Source organism: Cryphonectria parasitica (genome assembly GCF_011745365.1).
Source record: "Cryphonectria parasitica EP155 unplaced genomic scaffold M406scaffold_2, whole genome shotgun sequence".
In the NCBI taxonomy this organism is placed as follows: Eukaryota; Fungi; Ascomycota; class Sordariomycetes; order Diaporthales; family Cryphonectriaceae; genus Cryphonectria; species Cryphonectria parasitica.
Genome location: NW_024468910.1, coordinates 1,308,384 through 1,322,245, shown reverse-complemented (window position 1 = coordinate 1,322,245; position 13,862 = coordinate 1,308,384). Strand labels below are relative to the sequence as shown.

The window sequence follows — 13,862 nt, the reverse complement described above, 5'->3', positions numbered from 1 at the left end:
CTACAGAATATCTATAGCATTTCACTTGTAAATAGATGAATAAATAAAAAGAATGAATCAGATTGTTGAACAGTATTTTCAATACTATATTAACCAGAAATAGAATAACTGGATTGATTTATTGCTTCTTGCATAGTTTGCTTATAATAGCGCAGATATAAGTATAATAAAGAAATCATTATTCTTCGCGCTCTACAAATACAATCTAATAGCTTATTATAAAGCACTGCTAGAAGCAGATGCAGAAGCTGCAGATAAAAGAATTAAGAGAATTAAAAAAGTTCAGAAGGAGCTCCAATCAGAATTACAGTTCATTCAGGAACAAATGATATAGTACGCAAACTCAAAAAGGATTAAGAAATCAATCCTACAGAAGGAAGATAAAGCTTATCTACTTTGGAAAAACATCAAAACAACCAGGCTTAGCAGCAAATTTGATTATAAGAAGCTAGGATTATTCAAAATCTTGCAACAAATTTCCTCAGTTAACTACGAATTAGCATTATCTTATAGAATGAGGATACATTCAGTCTTTCACATCTCACTGCTGGAATCAGCAGCAAAAGAGATACTAATGGATAATATAGCAGAAGTGGAAAACAACGAACTAGAATATGAGGTAGAGAAGATTCTCAAGCACAGAGGCACAAACAACACAAGGGAATACCTCATCAAGTGGAAAGGTTACCCAGCAAGTGAAAATTCATGAGAGCCACGGAAGAATGTCAAAAACGCTTAGGAGAAGATAGCTGAGTATTGAAAGAGGAAAGAAATCAGCACCTAGGACGATCGCTCCGCCCCGGACCGAGGCTTAGAAACCTCGCTCTCCAAAAATCCAGAATAATCCACTACAGCCCCGCTAGGGTTAATAGAGTTTCAGTTAAACCCATCGAACAAGGGATCCTCAGCCAAAATGCTCTCAGCTGATACCACCTCGCGAACCAATGTGGCGAGGTTATGTTCCTTCTCCTCGCGACGTTCCTGCTCATCCAGCTCATTAAGGAACTCAAGGCCCGCATTTACCATCTGAGCGCCTCGGGAAGCAAGAGATCTATGCTGGGTGCGCAGACGAGCAAGACGGGCAGCGGACTCTGAGATCTTCGCGCGAGCTTTATTAAGGACCTTCAACGCTCGGCGATGAGCTGCCTCCAGCTCTACCTCCGCCTCCCGCTCCTTCGATTCCAACTTCTTATCCTCTGCTATAATGCGCGAAACTAAGGAAAGAAGGGGAACATTAGCAAGAGAGGGAGAAGAGGAGAAAGAGCACTTACGAGCAGAAACAGGAACCCTACAGCCATCACAAGAACGAGTACAACAGATATACTGAGAACAACGCTTTGCACTATCCATCATTTTGCTTACCAGGCCCCAGGAAGCACAAGCAGTGCAAGGCATAACCTTGAAACCAAACTAATCAACAGCTAGGAAAAGATGGTTACGCTATTCAGTTTTCTTGGAAAAAGATTTTTCGACCCTGTTCAACATCTCAATTAGGAAGGCAAGATCATGTACAGAAGACTTGCTAGGATACTTACAGGAAGATCGTTGAGAACAACGACTGATAGGAGGGAGATGATGTTATAACCCATCCAACATGCAGGTTACGGAACAGGTCACGAGCAATAAGAACCAGATGTCAAGAACCCGACGTTCTAACAAAGCATTGATTACATAACCCAGGAGAAAAGATACAGGGGTGGATCACCAGGAGCACCAGGAGCACGGCTCACCAGGCTCACCCGGATCACCGCGGTGATCCGTGGAGCACTGCCAGACAGTGAGCCATACTGAAGAGCCGGATATATAAGGACACGATCATTACCATTAGATAGATTCAGTACATAGCTCTTCAGTTGTCAATCTAAGTATTCAGTCTTATACACTGAGTAGCCCCAAAGGCAGTGAACACTTGTGTCAGGTGGAAAGGTTGCAAAGGCAATGTGGCGAGGTCTTTTCTCTCTTTCAGGAGTATACAACTAGAATAACATTGAGGCCTAAGGAGCTAAGTTCTGCTCAGCAGTGCTGACGTGGCTAGAAAGCCGCTTTATAGCCGCATATTGCTTAGTCATCCGTAATCCAGCTGGCTTAGCTGGCTCTGAGCCTTGCTGGCACAATCGGCCCTGACAACTTGCATCGCTTATTAAGACTTGTACGGTTCCGTATTCAAGGACTTGATACCTCGACATCGCTCTTGTTAGCATAAACCCCTTCGTGTACTTAGGAATCTTCGGATTGCTGCAGTGCTCATTACAATTCAGCAGTAATACTCTTCATCATTCCTTGTTACTTATGCTAAGTATTATAGCTAGGGATATGAATAAAGAATGGTATTCTCTTAGCTATTAGTATAAGTATCTAGATAATACCAAAAATGCTTCCTAAGCAACAGAAGAAACTAGCTAAGACGAACGATTTAGCGATCTACTAGGATCTCTCATGAATAATGAATCCAATAAGCTTACAGGAAGATTTCCCTTCAGCATTGAGTAGAACAAGGAAATAACATGAATTGAATATCTCATCTATGGAATAGAGCTAGAGAAGCTCTTCATCTGCATTCCCTTGCAAAATATTGAAGCATGATAAGATAAGAATTCTCGAATCAGCTTACTTTACAATCTATATTACGAACTAGTATAGATCTCTTATGCTTATTATAGTTGCAGAATGCATTTCTTGAAGAAGATGCAATATGAATGGTTTTCTGTTAGAGAACTAGGACAAATCCTTCAGACTGTTGAGAAGTAAGAGCTTCGCTTCAGGGAAGTATTTAATAAGCAGTACTATAATGTATACATCGGATTACTAAATAACTGTTCTATACAATGTATGAATAAGAAAATAGAATAGTAGCAGTGCAAGATGATATTCTGTATAATTTATATTAATAATAAGATTTGTAACTAGTATTAATAGAAGAAAGATTAGGAATAATGATGATATGAGCAAAAACAAGCTAAAAAGCTTGCTTAGAAAGCAGCAAAGCAAGCTTAGAAGAAGGACAAACAGCTCTTAACAACCTTAAAAGAACAGGATTGTTTGTAAAGAAACTGCAGACGATTAGACTGAAATAGTCCCTATATAAAGCTTTCAAAGCAAACTATACTTATATCAAGTTCGATACATACATTCAAGAATATAAATACAGCGTACTATTGAATAGTAGCACTTAAGGAAACTTCATATTTCTATACATTATTAACCAGATACAACTACAATAAAAATGAAAGAAGCAACTATATATTCTCAGCACTGTAAAAGAACAATCTATTGCATACAACCAAGAAGTAATCAATAAGAAGACTGATTATTTATCTATCTTAATCCAAGAATATATAACCAGAGTTTCCTTTAACATTACAGATACAGTATAGCATAAGCTGATTATGAAACTTCCATAGCTTAAGGAGTACAATTCTCGAATCAATTGAACTACTAGCTAGATCTCATGAGAACAAGCTATACCCAGAGAAATAATTGCAATTAATAATGCAGAATCGAAGCTAGTTATTGAAGAATACTCGGGAAAAGAAGCTTCAAATAACTTTATATATACTTTTAAATCAGCAGAGCTAGCAGCTCAAGAAGAAGAATCTAGTAACAAGCAAATCCAAATAGTGCTAGAGCGCTAACAGATTAGCAAAACAATGAAAGTGAGATTCTCAGTGAGATAGTCCGCTCCGGAGCAATAAAGAAAAGCTTCAGAATGTGGATTGCGGATCCATATAGGAAAAATCTCGAAACTAAGCTCTCAAGCGCTTAGTTCGGCTTGAAGCGAACGCTTAAAGCCCTCAGAAGCGCTAACAGAAAAGAAGCATGCTCAACAGTATCTACTATTCCTCCAGATAGCAGAAACAGCACATAAACCAGAACCAATACTTGCAAACATACTACAAGAATACTACAAGTTCAAGAAACTATTCCAGGAAGAATTAGATATGAAACTGCTAGAATACAGCTCATACAACCACAAGATCCCACTATAAGAAGGAAAACAGCTCAAGTTCTTCTCTATTTACAAACTAAATAAAGCATAACTAGAAGCGCTTAAGAAGTATCTTAATAAGAATCTCAAAAAGGGATATATATAATTATTAAGATTATTAGCAGAATATCCTATTCTGTTTGTATTTAAGAAAAATAGCAAGCTTAAGCTATATATTAATTATAAGTAACTTAATAATATTACAATCAAGAATTAATATTCATTGCTACTTATTAAGAAACTATAAGATAGATTGCAAGAAGTATAGTGATTTACAGCTCTGAATCTGAAAGAAGCTTATAATCTAATCAGAGTAAAGAAAAAAGAAGAATGGAAAACTGCTTTCAGAATATGCTATAGATACTATAAGTATTTAATTATGCTTTTCAATTTAACAAATATTCCAGCTTCATTTCAAGAAATAATCAATCATATTCTATATAAGCATTTAAATTAGTTTATTATTGCATATCTCAACAATATTCTTATTTTCTTTCAAATACTAGAGAAATACAAGAAATATATGGAAACAGTATTGCAAATACTTCAGAATGCAAAACTTCTTATAGAAACTGTAAAGAATTATTTTCATGTATAAAAAGTTAACTATCTCGAATTCATAATCAAACTAGAATATATTAAGCTACAGAAAGATAAGATAGAAGCTGTTAGAAATTATGTAATGAGCACTGCAGCAATCCGAAGATTCCTAAGTATACGAAGGGGTTTATGCTAACAAGAGCGGTATCAAAGTGTTAAGTCCTTGAATACGGAACCGTACAAGTCCTGATGAGCGATGCAAGTGTTCACTGCCTTTGGGGCTACTCAGTATATGAAACTGAATACTTAGATTGACAACTGAAGAGCTATATACTGAATCCATCTGATAGTAATGAACGTGTCCTTATATATCCAGCTCTTCAGTACAGCTCGTTGGGATCGCTGGCGAGCCTAGCGATCCAAGGTGTGAAGCTCGTTGGGATCGCTAGCGAGCCCAATGATCCTCCCTTCTTTACAACCCTAACCCTGGGTTATGTAATCAATGCTTTGTCAGAACGTTGGGTTCTTGACACCTGGTCCTTGTTACTCGTGACTTGCATGTTGGATGAGTCATAATATCATCTCCCTCCTATCAGTCGTTGTTCCCAACGATCTTCTGTAAGTATTCTAGCAAGTCTCCGTATTCATGATCTTGCCTTTCTAATCGAGATGCTGAACAGAATCAACAAAATCGCGAAACCGAAATCCTCAAATCCTCGCTCCGACAAAAAGAAGCAGAAAGATCTCCTTCTTCAGTCCATTCTTTCAAACGGTTTCGATATGCATCCCTGTTCTTATTGCGACAGTCGAGGCCTGCAATCGTGTATCGTTTCTCCTTACGATTCATTCCGTTGTTCGGAGTGCGTTTCCCAGAATTGCGCTAAGTGCGACGTTCTGGAGCTGATGAACGCTGCTGAACTCCTTCTTACCTCCACTCAGCATCGAAAGCTGGAGGATGAGATAGAAGAGTTAGAGTTAAAGTTGCTTCGGCTGCATCAACAAAAGAAGATGTGGCATGAGAGGATGTCTCGGGCTATTCGTCGAGATCTCAAGAACCTCGAAGAGCTTGAGAAAGAGGAAGCTGAGGAGGCTGAAGCTGAGAGGGTGCGTGTTGCTGCTGAAGTGCAGGCTGTGGTAGCTGAGGAATCTGCTGTTGTAGCTGGAGATTCTTCTTTTGAGAGTTTTGACTGGAATTCTGTGGATCTGAGGAATTCTGTGGTTGACTGATCGGGTTTCTTGGAGAATGAGATCTCTGAGGGCTCTGGGTCTCGGTCCGGGGCGGAGCGATCCTCTTAGGTGCTGGTTTTCCTTTTCCAATATTCAGCTATCTTTTCCTGAGCATTTTTAACGTTTTTCTGCGGTTCCCAAGAATTTTCGCTTGTTGGGTAACCTTTCCATTTGATGAGATATTCCCTTGTGTTATCTGTGCCTCTGTGCTTGAGGATCTTCTCTATCTTGTACTCTGGTTCATTATTTTCCACTTCTATTGTATTATCTGTTAGTATTTCCTGTGCTGCTGGTTTCAGCAGTGAAATGTGAAAGACTAGATGTATCCTTATTCTATAAGATAATGCTAACTCATAGTTGATCAGAGAAATCTGCTGCAAGATTTTGAATAGTTCTAACTTCTTATGATCGAGTTTGTTGCTGAGTTTAGTTGTTTTGATGTTTTTCCGAAGTAGGTAGATCTTATCTCCCTTCTGTAGGGTTGGTTTCTCAATTCTCTTGGAGTTTGTATATTGTACTATTCGTTTCTGGATGAATTGTAGTTCTGATCAGAGTTTCTTCTGAACTTTCTTGATCTTCTTAACTCTTTTGTTTGCAGCTTCTGCATCTGCTTCTTGCAGTACTTCGTAATAAGCTATTGGATTATATTTATAGAGTATGAAGAATGATAACTTCTTTATTATACTTATATCTGCGCTATTATAAGCAAACTGTGCGAAAAGCAATAGATTAATTCAGTTGTTCTGTTTCTGATTGATATAATATTGAAGATATTGTTCAATAACTTGATTTATTCTTTTTGTTTGTTCATCTGTTTGTAAATGAAATACTGTGAACATTCTGTAATATATTTCAAGCTGTTTTATAAGTGAAGTTCAAAACTTTGAATTGAACTTCCTATTTCTATCAGAGATTACTTCTTCTGATATACTGTGATTAGCAATGATTATTCTGAGGAATGTATATGCAAGTTTCTCTGCTATACTGCTTTTCTTATAGGGAAGAAAATAAGTATACTTGCTCAGTCTGCAAATCACTACTAGAATGCTATTGTATTGCATCTTAGTTAAGAGTTCTTATAAAAGAAATAGCTTAATAATAAAGTTTAGACTAATAGATTGCTAAACAGTTGTAGATACTGGTAAGGGATGCAGTAGCTTATAAAGCTTATATCTTTCTGCCTTGTTTTTCTTGCAGCTATTGCATTGTTATAGGATGTTCTTAATTCTTTTCCTAAAGCTTAATGGATTCCAGTATCTTTTGATGCATTTATAAGTTGCTCTAACTCTCTGATATCTGTATGCTGATGCACTGTATACATTCTTGATATAGCTGTTTTGTTCGTCTGGAGTTATTGATTCTGGATTCTTTTCCGAGAATTCTATTCTGAGAGCAGCGTTCAGTTCTCTATATGCATTAACGAGATTTCCTGATTCATTCTGAGCGAAGATGTTCTATATATTCGAAGAATCTGCATCTCAATGGTCTGATCTTCTGCTGAGAGCATTTGCTCGTTCATTCTCTAAGCCTTTGCAGTACATAATCTTAAAGTCGAACTGTAAGAGGAATTCTGCTTATCTAACTTGTTGCTTATTCAAAACCTTGATTGTTATGAACATAATCAGATTCTTGTAATCCGAGTAAACTATAATTAAGTATTGTGCGCTAATGAGATAGTATTGCTACTCCTCGAAGGCTTTCACTATTGCTATAAGCTTCTGATCAGGGATTCTATAGTTAATTTCCGAGCTATTTAACTTTTTTAAGAAGTTGCTTATAATCCTTAGATGCCCTTGGTTGTCTTGTTAGCTAAGTTGTTCTCCAAGTACATATTCTGATGCATTAGTCTTAATTTCAAAGAGTTTATAAGAATCTGTTTTATATAGAATTGGCTCTGAGATAATATGCTCAATGATTTTATTGAAAGCTTCTTGTGCCTTGAGAGTTCATTCGAAGGGCTGCTTCTTTTTGGTGAGATTTGTAAGAGGATATGCGATCCAGCTATAGTTCTTAATAAACTGCTTATAGAAATTGATATATTCGAGGAAAGATCTAATATCTCTAACATTCCTGAGAACTAGCTAATTTCTAATAGCTTCTATCTTGTTTTTCTATAGCTTAATGCATTCTGACTCAATTGTAAATCCGAGATAGTCGATCTTTTGTATGTAAAAGTAACTTTTTGCGGGTTCTATAAGGAGTTTTGCATCTTGGAGCGTTTGCAATACTGTTTCCACATTTTTCTTATATTCTTCAAGTATTCGAGAGTAGATAAGAATGTTGTTGAGATAGGCAATGATGAACTGATCCAGATGCTTGCGTAGAATATGATTGATCATTTCCTGGAATGAAGCTGAGGCATTTGTTAGACTAAAGAGCATAATTAAATATTCGTAGTATTCATAGCGTATTCTGAAAGCAGTTTTCCATTCTTCTCCTTTCTTTACTCTGATCAGATTATAAGCTTCTTTTAGATTCAGAACTATGAATCACTATACTCCTTGCAACCTATCTCGTAGTTCCTTGATGAGTAGCAACGGATATTAGTTCTTGATTATAATATTATTGAGTTGCTTGTAATCAACATATAGCTTGAGCTTGCTGTTTTTCTTAGATACAAACAGGATGGAGTATTCTGCTGATAAGTAGGATGGTTGTATGTATCCCTTTTTGAGATTCTCGTCGAGATACTCCCTAAGTGCTTCTAGTTATGCCTTATTTAGCCTATAGATGGGGAAGAATTTGGGCTGTTTTCCTTCTTATAGCAGGATTTCATAATTGTATAAGCTGTATTCGAGCAATCCCGTATTCAATTCTCTCTGAAATAGTTTCTTAAACTTGTGATATTCTCGTAGTATGTTCGCAAGTGTTGATTCTAGTCCTTGTGTTATTTCTACTACCTGGAGGAACAGTAGGTACTGTTGAGCGTGCTTCTTTTCCGATAGCGTTTTCGAGGACCTTGAGCGTTCGCTCCGGGCCGGACCGAGCGCTCGAGGGCCTTGTTCCGAGGTTTTCCCTGTGTGGATTCACAATTCACTTTCTGAAGCTTTTCCTTGTCGCTCCGGGGCGAACCGACTTGCTGAGGGTCTCGCTTCTGTTGTTTTGCTAATCTGTTGGCGCTCTGGCACTGTTTGGGTTCGCTTGTTACTAGGTCCTTCTCCTTGAACTGCCAGCCCTGCTGACTTGGAGGTATGTGTGAAGTTGTTCGAAGCTTCTTTTCCCGAGTGTTCTTCGATAACTAGCTTCGATCCTGCGCTGTTGATTGCGACTATCTCTCTGGGTACAGCTTGTTCCCATGAGATCTGGCCAGTAGTTCAATCGATTCGAGAATTGTATTCTTTGAGCTATGGAAGCTTCATAATCAGCTCATGCTGTGCTATATCCGTAATATCAAAGAAAGCTCTGATTACATATTCTTGGATTAAAACAGGTAGATGATCAGTCTTCTTATCAATTACTCCTTGGTTGTATACAACAGGTTGTTCTTCCATGGTACTGAGGGTGTATGGGCATCTCTTCCGTCTCCATTGTAGTTGTGCCTGATTGATGATGTGTGGGGATATGAAGTTTCTCTGAGCGCTACTGTTCAATAGTGCGCTGTACTTGTATCCTTGAATATATATGTTGAACTTGATGTGAGCATAATCTGTTCTAGAAGCTTTATATAGGGACTGTTCTGATCTGATCATCTGCAGTCCTTTTACAAGCAATCCTATTCTTTTGAGTTTGTTGAGAACTGTTTGTTCTTCTGAGCTTGCTTTGCTGCTTCTTAAGCGAGCTTCTTAGCTTGTTTTTGCTCATATTATCATTATTTCTGATCTTTCTTCTGTTGATACTAGTTGCAAGCTTTATTATTAATGTGAATTGTGCAGAGTGTTGTCTTGCATTGCCATCACTCCATCTTTTTATCTATGTATTGCATGGAGCAATTATCCGATAGCTTGATGTATGCATTGTAGTGTTGCCTGTTGAGAATCTCTCTAAAGCGGAGTTCTGGTTCTTTAACAGCCTGAAGGATTTGTTCTGGTTCTCTAACAGGGAACTATTCGTATTACATCTTCTCCGAGAAATGCATTCTGCAGCTATGATAGATGCAGAAGATTCAAGCTAGTTCGTAGTATAGGTTGTAAAGTGAACCAATCCGAGAATCTTCGTCTTATTGTGCCTCAATATCTTGCAAGGGAATGCAGATAAAGAGCTTCTCTAATCCTATCTCATAGACGAGATATTCAATCCATATTGTTTCCTTATTTTATCCAATGCTGAAGGAGAACCTTCCTGTAAGCTTCTTGGGTTCATTGTTTATGGGAAACTCCGGTGAATCGTTAGATTGTTCGTTCTGGCTTGATTTTTCCGTTGCTTGAGAAGCATTTTCGGTATCGTTTAGGTATTCATACTAATAACCAAGAGGATATCATCCCTTATTCATGTCTCTGATCATAGTGCTTGGCGTAAGCGATAAAGACTGCTGAAGAGTATTATTGCTAAGCTCTTCTTTCAATATCTGAATGCTATATTCCGCAATATCAGAGCAATTCGAGTTGCTACTCATGGGGGTGCTGAGCGTGCACTCTCGCCCTGCTGTTGCTATTTATCTGCAGCGCTGAAGCTTCTAGGGAAACTATCCTGAACTCTCCTTACTCGAGAGGTGTATTAAGCAGTTGTTGTTATAGCAGAATATCCAGCTGAGGCTTCTATAATTAACAGAGTCCGATACTTGCTCCAAAGAAGTGTTTTTGCTTAGTTGATTGGATTCCTATTGTTAAGCAATATTCACCTAGCATTCTTCCTGAACTAGTTGCTATTTGTTCTTTTGGGATTAATAGCAATTGCATGCAATGTATTCTTGTTTGTTGCAATTGTAGCAAGTAATATTATTCTTCTTGCTATACTGCTTGTTAGCTGCATTGAGTTCTATGGGATCAGCATGCATAGTATCGCTCTGAGCTATACTGCTATATTGACTGCTATTCTTGTTTTGGAGTTTCTTGCTTGTATTAGCCGGAAACTTTCAAGTCTAGCTTTCTTCTTTCTTGAATTTCTCTACTTATTATTCGTATAGATAGTTGTTGATGCAGATTGCTTGATTAGAGAATATTGCAAAGTTTTCTAGCTAATTCTGCTTGAAGATTTCATCTTTAACATCGTTCTTGAATTCCTTATAATAATGTTTCATGAGATTCTTATCTTTCTACGGAAGTTGCGCTGAGAGCTGCTTGAATCTAACTGTATAAGCAGAAGCTGATTTGATCTGCTTGAGGTTCATAAGCTGCTGAGCTGTAATGCATTCTTCGTTAGGATTATTAAAGATTTTCTTGAGAGCTTTCTCGAAGCTTTCAAAAGAATCAAACATATTCTTGATACTCTGGGTATATATATCGGAGTTGTTCTAATGTTCCAAGTGGTTGCGTAGAGAAGGCTTGTACTAAATGAGAGCATTCTTTTCGAGACGGGTTTCTGCAAGGATAACTTTCTCAGATTTCTTAGTAAACTGAGTCTTGTTGTTATGACTCATCCAACATGCAGGTCACGAAACAGGTTACGAGCAACAAGGACCAGGTGTTAAGAACCCAACGTTCTGATAAAGCATTGATTATATAACCTAGGAAGGAGACAGGGATGGATCACTAGGAGCACCAGGAGCGCGGCTCATTAGGCTCACCCGGATTACTGCGGTGATCCGCGAGACGCTGCCAGACAGTGATCTATACTGAAGAGCTGGATATATAAGAACACGGTTATTACCATTAGAAGGATTCAGTACATAGCTCTTCAGTTGTGAATCTAAGTATTCAGTCTTCATATACTGAGTAGCTCCAAAGGCAGTGAACACTTGCATTGCTTATTAGAACTTGTATAGTTCCGTATTCAAGAACTTGATACTTTAATACTGCTCTTGTTAGCATAAACTCCTTCGTATACTTAGAAATCTTCGGATTGCTGCAGTGCTCATTACATTTTTACAACTCTTGTTCAAGAACGATTCAGTATTACTTCTTGAGCAATACGGAATACGATAGCTCCTCCAGAAACTTCTTCGTTCTTGCACGCCCCTACTCAGGAAGAACTAGTCAACCAGGTATACCAGCTCATCCAGCGTATCCAGGACCTGCGCGAACAACAGCAGGCCCAAAGCGCTACTATCGCTAACCAGCAGGCCCAGCTAGCTCAACAGGCTCAGCAGGCTCAGCTAGCCCAACAGGCTCAGCAGGCGCAGTCCACCTCCGCAGTTACCAGTGGTGCTGGAAAGGTATACAAGATGAATAAGCCCGCTATGTATGACAGCAATCAGAAGATGCTATATGGGTTTCTTATTTACTGCAGGGCGTACTTTTTGCATTATACAATCCAGTTTATTATGAAATCTGAGAAAGTTATTCTGGCAGGAACTCGTTTCGAAAAGAATGCTCTTATCTAGTACAAATCTTCTCTGCGCAATCACTTGGAGCATTAGAACAATCCCAGCGCGTATATCCAGGGTACTAAGGATATATTCGATTCTTTTAAAAGCTTCGAGAAAGCTCTCAAAGAAATCTTTGGTAACCCTAACGAAGAATGCATTACAGCTCAGCAGCTTATGGATCTCAGACAGATCAAGTCGGCTTCTGCTTATATAGTCAGATTCAAGCAACTCTTAGCACAACTTCCGTGAGAAGATAAGAATCTTATGGAATATTATTACAAGAAATTCAAGAATAATATTAAAGATGAAATCTCCAAGCAGAATTAGCTGGAGAACTTTGCAACATTCTTCAATCAAGCTATTTACATCAACAACCATCTATACGAACGATAGATGGAGAAGTTCAAGAAGGAAGGAAGCTAGATTTGAAGATTTTCAGCTAATACGGACAAGAAACTCCAAAACAAGAATAGCAGTCGATATAGCAGTACAGCTCAGAGCGGCACTATGCATGCTAATCCTATAGAACTCGATGCAGCTAACAAGCAGTATAGCAAGAAGAACAGTATCACTTGCTACAACTGCAATAAACAAGAATACATTGCATGCAACTGCTATCAATCCTGGAAGAACAAGTAGCAACTAGTTCAGGAAGGATGCCAGGTAAATATTGCTTGATAACAGGAATCCAATCAACTAAGCAAAAACACTCTCTTGGAGCAAGTATCGAACTCTATTAACTACAGAAGTCTCAGCTGAACATTCTGCTATAATGATAACTGCTTAATACACCTCTCGAGTAAGAAAGGTTCAGAATGGTTCCCTTAGAAACCTAGGCGCTGCAGACAAATAGCAACAGCAGGACGAGGATGCACGCTCAGCACTCCCACGAGTAGCAACTCGGACTGCTCTGATATCGTGGAACAGAGCATCCAGGTGTTGGAAGAAGGGCTTAGCAACAATACTCTTCAACATTCTTTATTGCTTATGCCAAGCACTATGATCAGGGATATGGATAAGGGATGGTACCCTCTTGGCTACTAGTACGAACATCTAGGCGATATAGAGAACGCTTCTCAGGCAACAGAAAGATTAAGCTAGAGCAAACAACCTAGCAGCTCGCAGAAGCTCTCCGCGAATAACATGCTCAACAAGCTTAAAGAAAGATTCTCCTTCAGCATTGGGTGGAACAAGAAAACAATATAGATTGAGTATCTCATCTATAGGATAGAACTAGAGGAGCTCTTCATCTGCATCCCTTTGCAGAATATCGAAATATAAGAAGATAAGGACTCTCGAATCAGCTTACTTTACAATCTACATTACGAATTAGCTTGGATCTCCTGCATCTATCATAGCTGTAGAACGCATTTCTCGGATAAGGTACAGCACGAATAGTTCTTCATCAGAGAACTAGAGCAAATCCTTCAGGCTGTTGAAGAACAGGAACTCCGCTTCAGGGAGGTTTTCAATAAACAACATTACAACGCATACATCGAGCTACCAGATGATTGCCCCATGCAATATATAAACAAGAAGATAAAATGATAGCAGTGCAAAACAACACTCTGCACGATTCATATCAATAACAAAGTTTGCGATTAGCATTAACAGAAGAAAGACTAGGAATAACGATAATATAAGCAAAAATAAGCTAAGAAGCTTGCTCAAGAAGCAGCGAAGCAGGCTTAGAAGGATAAGCAGTTC

At 38.4% G+C, this 13,862-nt stretch overlaps 3 protein-coding genes across 3 annotated transcripts; 2 read left to right on the top strand and 1 right to left on the bottom strand.

Annotated features, from left to right (window-relative positions):
- Nucleotides 1–876: 876 nt before the first annotated feature.
- On the bottom strand, nucleotides 877–1,407 carry M406DRAFT_249688 (uncharacterized protein; the record flags this gene model as incomplete). The annotated part of the gene is made up of 2 exons (XM_040916632.1): nucleotides 877–1,214; nucleotides 1,272–1,407. Coding segments are annotated over 2 exons (474 nt in total), but the record flags the coding sequence as incomplete, so codon positions are not given.
- A 3,865-nt stretch (nucleotides 1,408–5,272) lies between these two features.
- M406DRAFT_224021 (uncharacterized protein) lies at nucleotides 5,273–5,674 on the top strand (the record flags this gene model as incomplete). Its single annotated transcript, XM_040915669.1, has 1 exon — nucleotides 5,273–5,674. A coding segment is annotated over one exon (402 nt), but the record flags the coding sequence as incomplete, so codon positions are not given.
- A 6,559-nt stretch (nucleotides 5,675–12,233) lies between these two features.
- M406DRAFT_250188 (uncharacterized protein) lies at nucleotides 12,234–12,404 on the top strand (the record flags this gene model as incomplete). Its single annotated transcript, XM_040916678.1, has 1 exon — nucleotides 12,234–12,404. A coding segment is annotated over one exon (171 nt), but the record flags the coding sequence as incomplete, so codon positions are not given.
- Nucleotides 12,405–13,862: the final 1,458 nt, after the last annotated feature.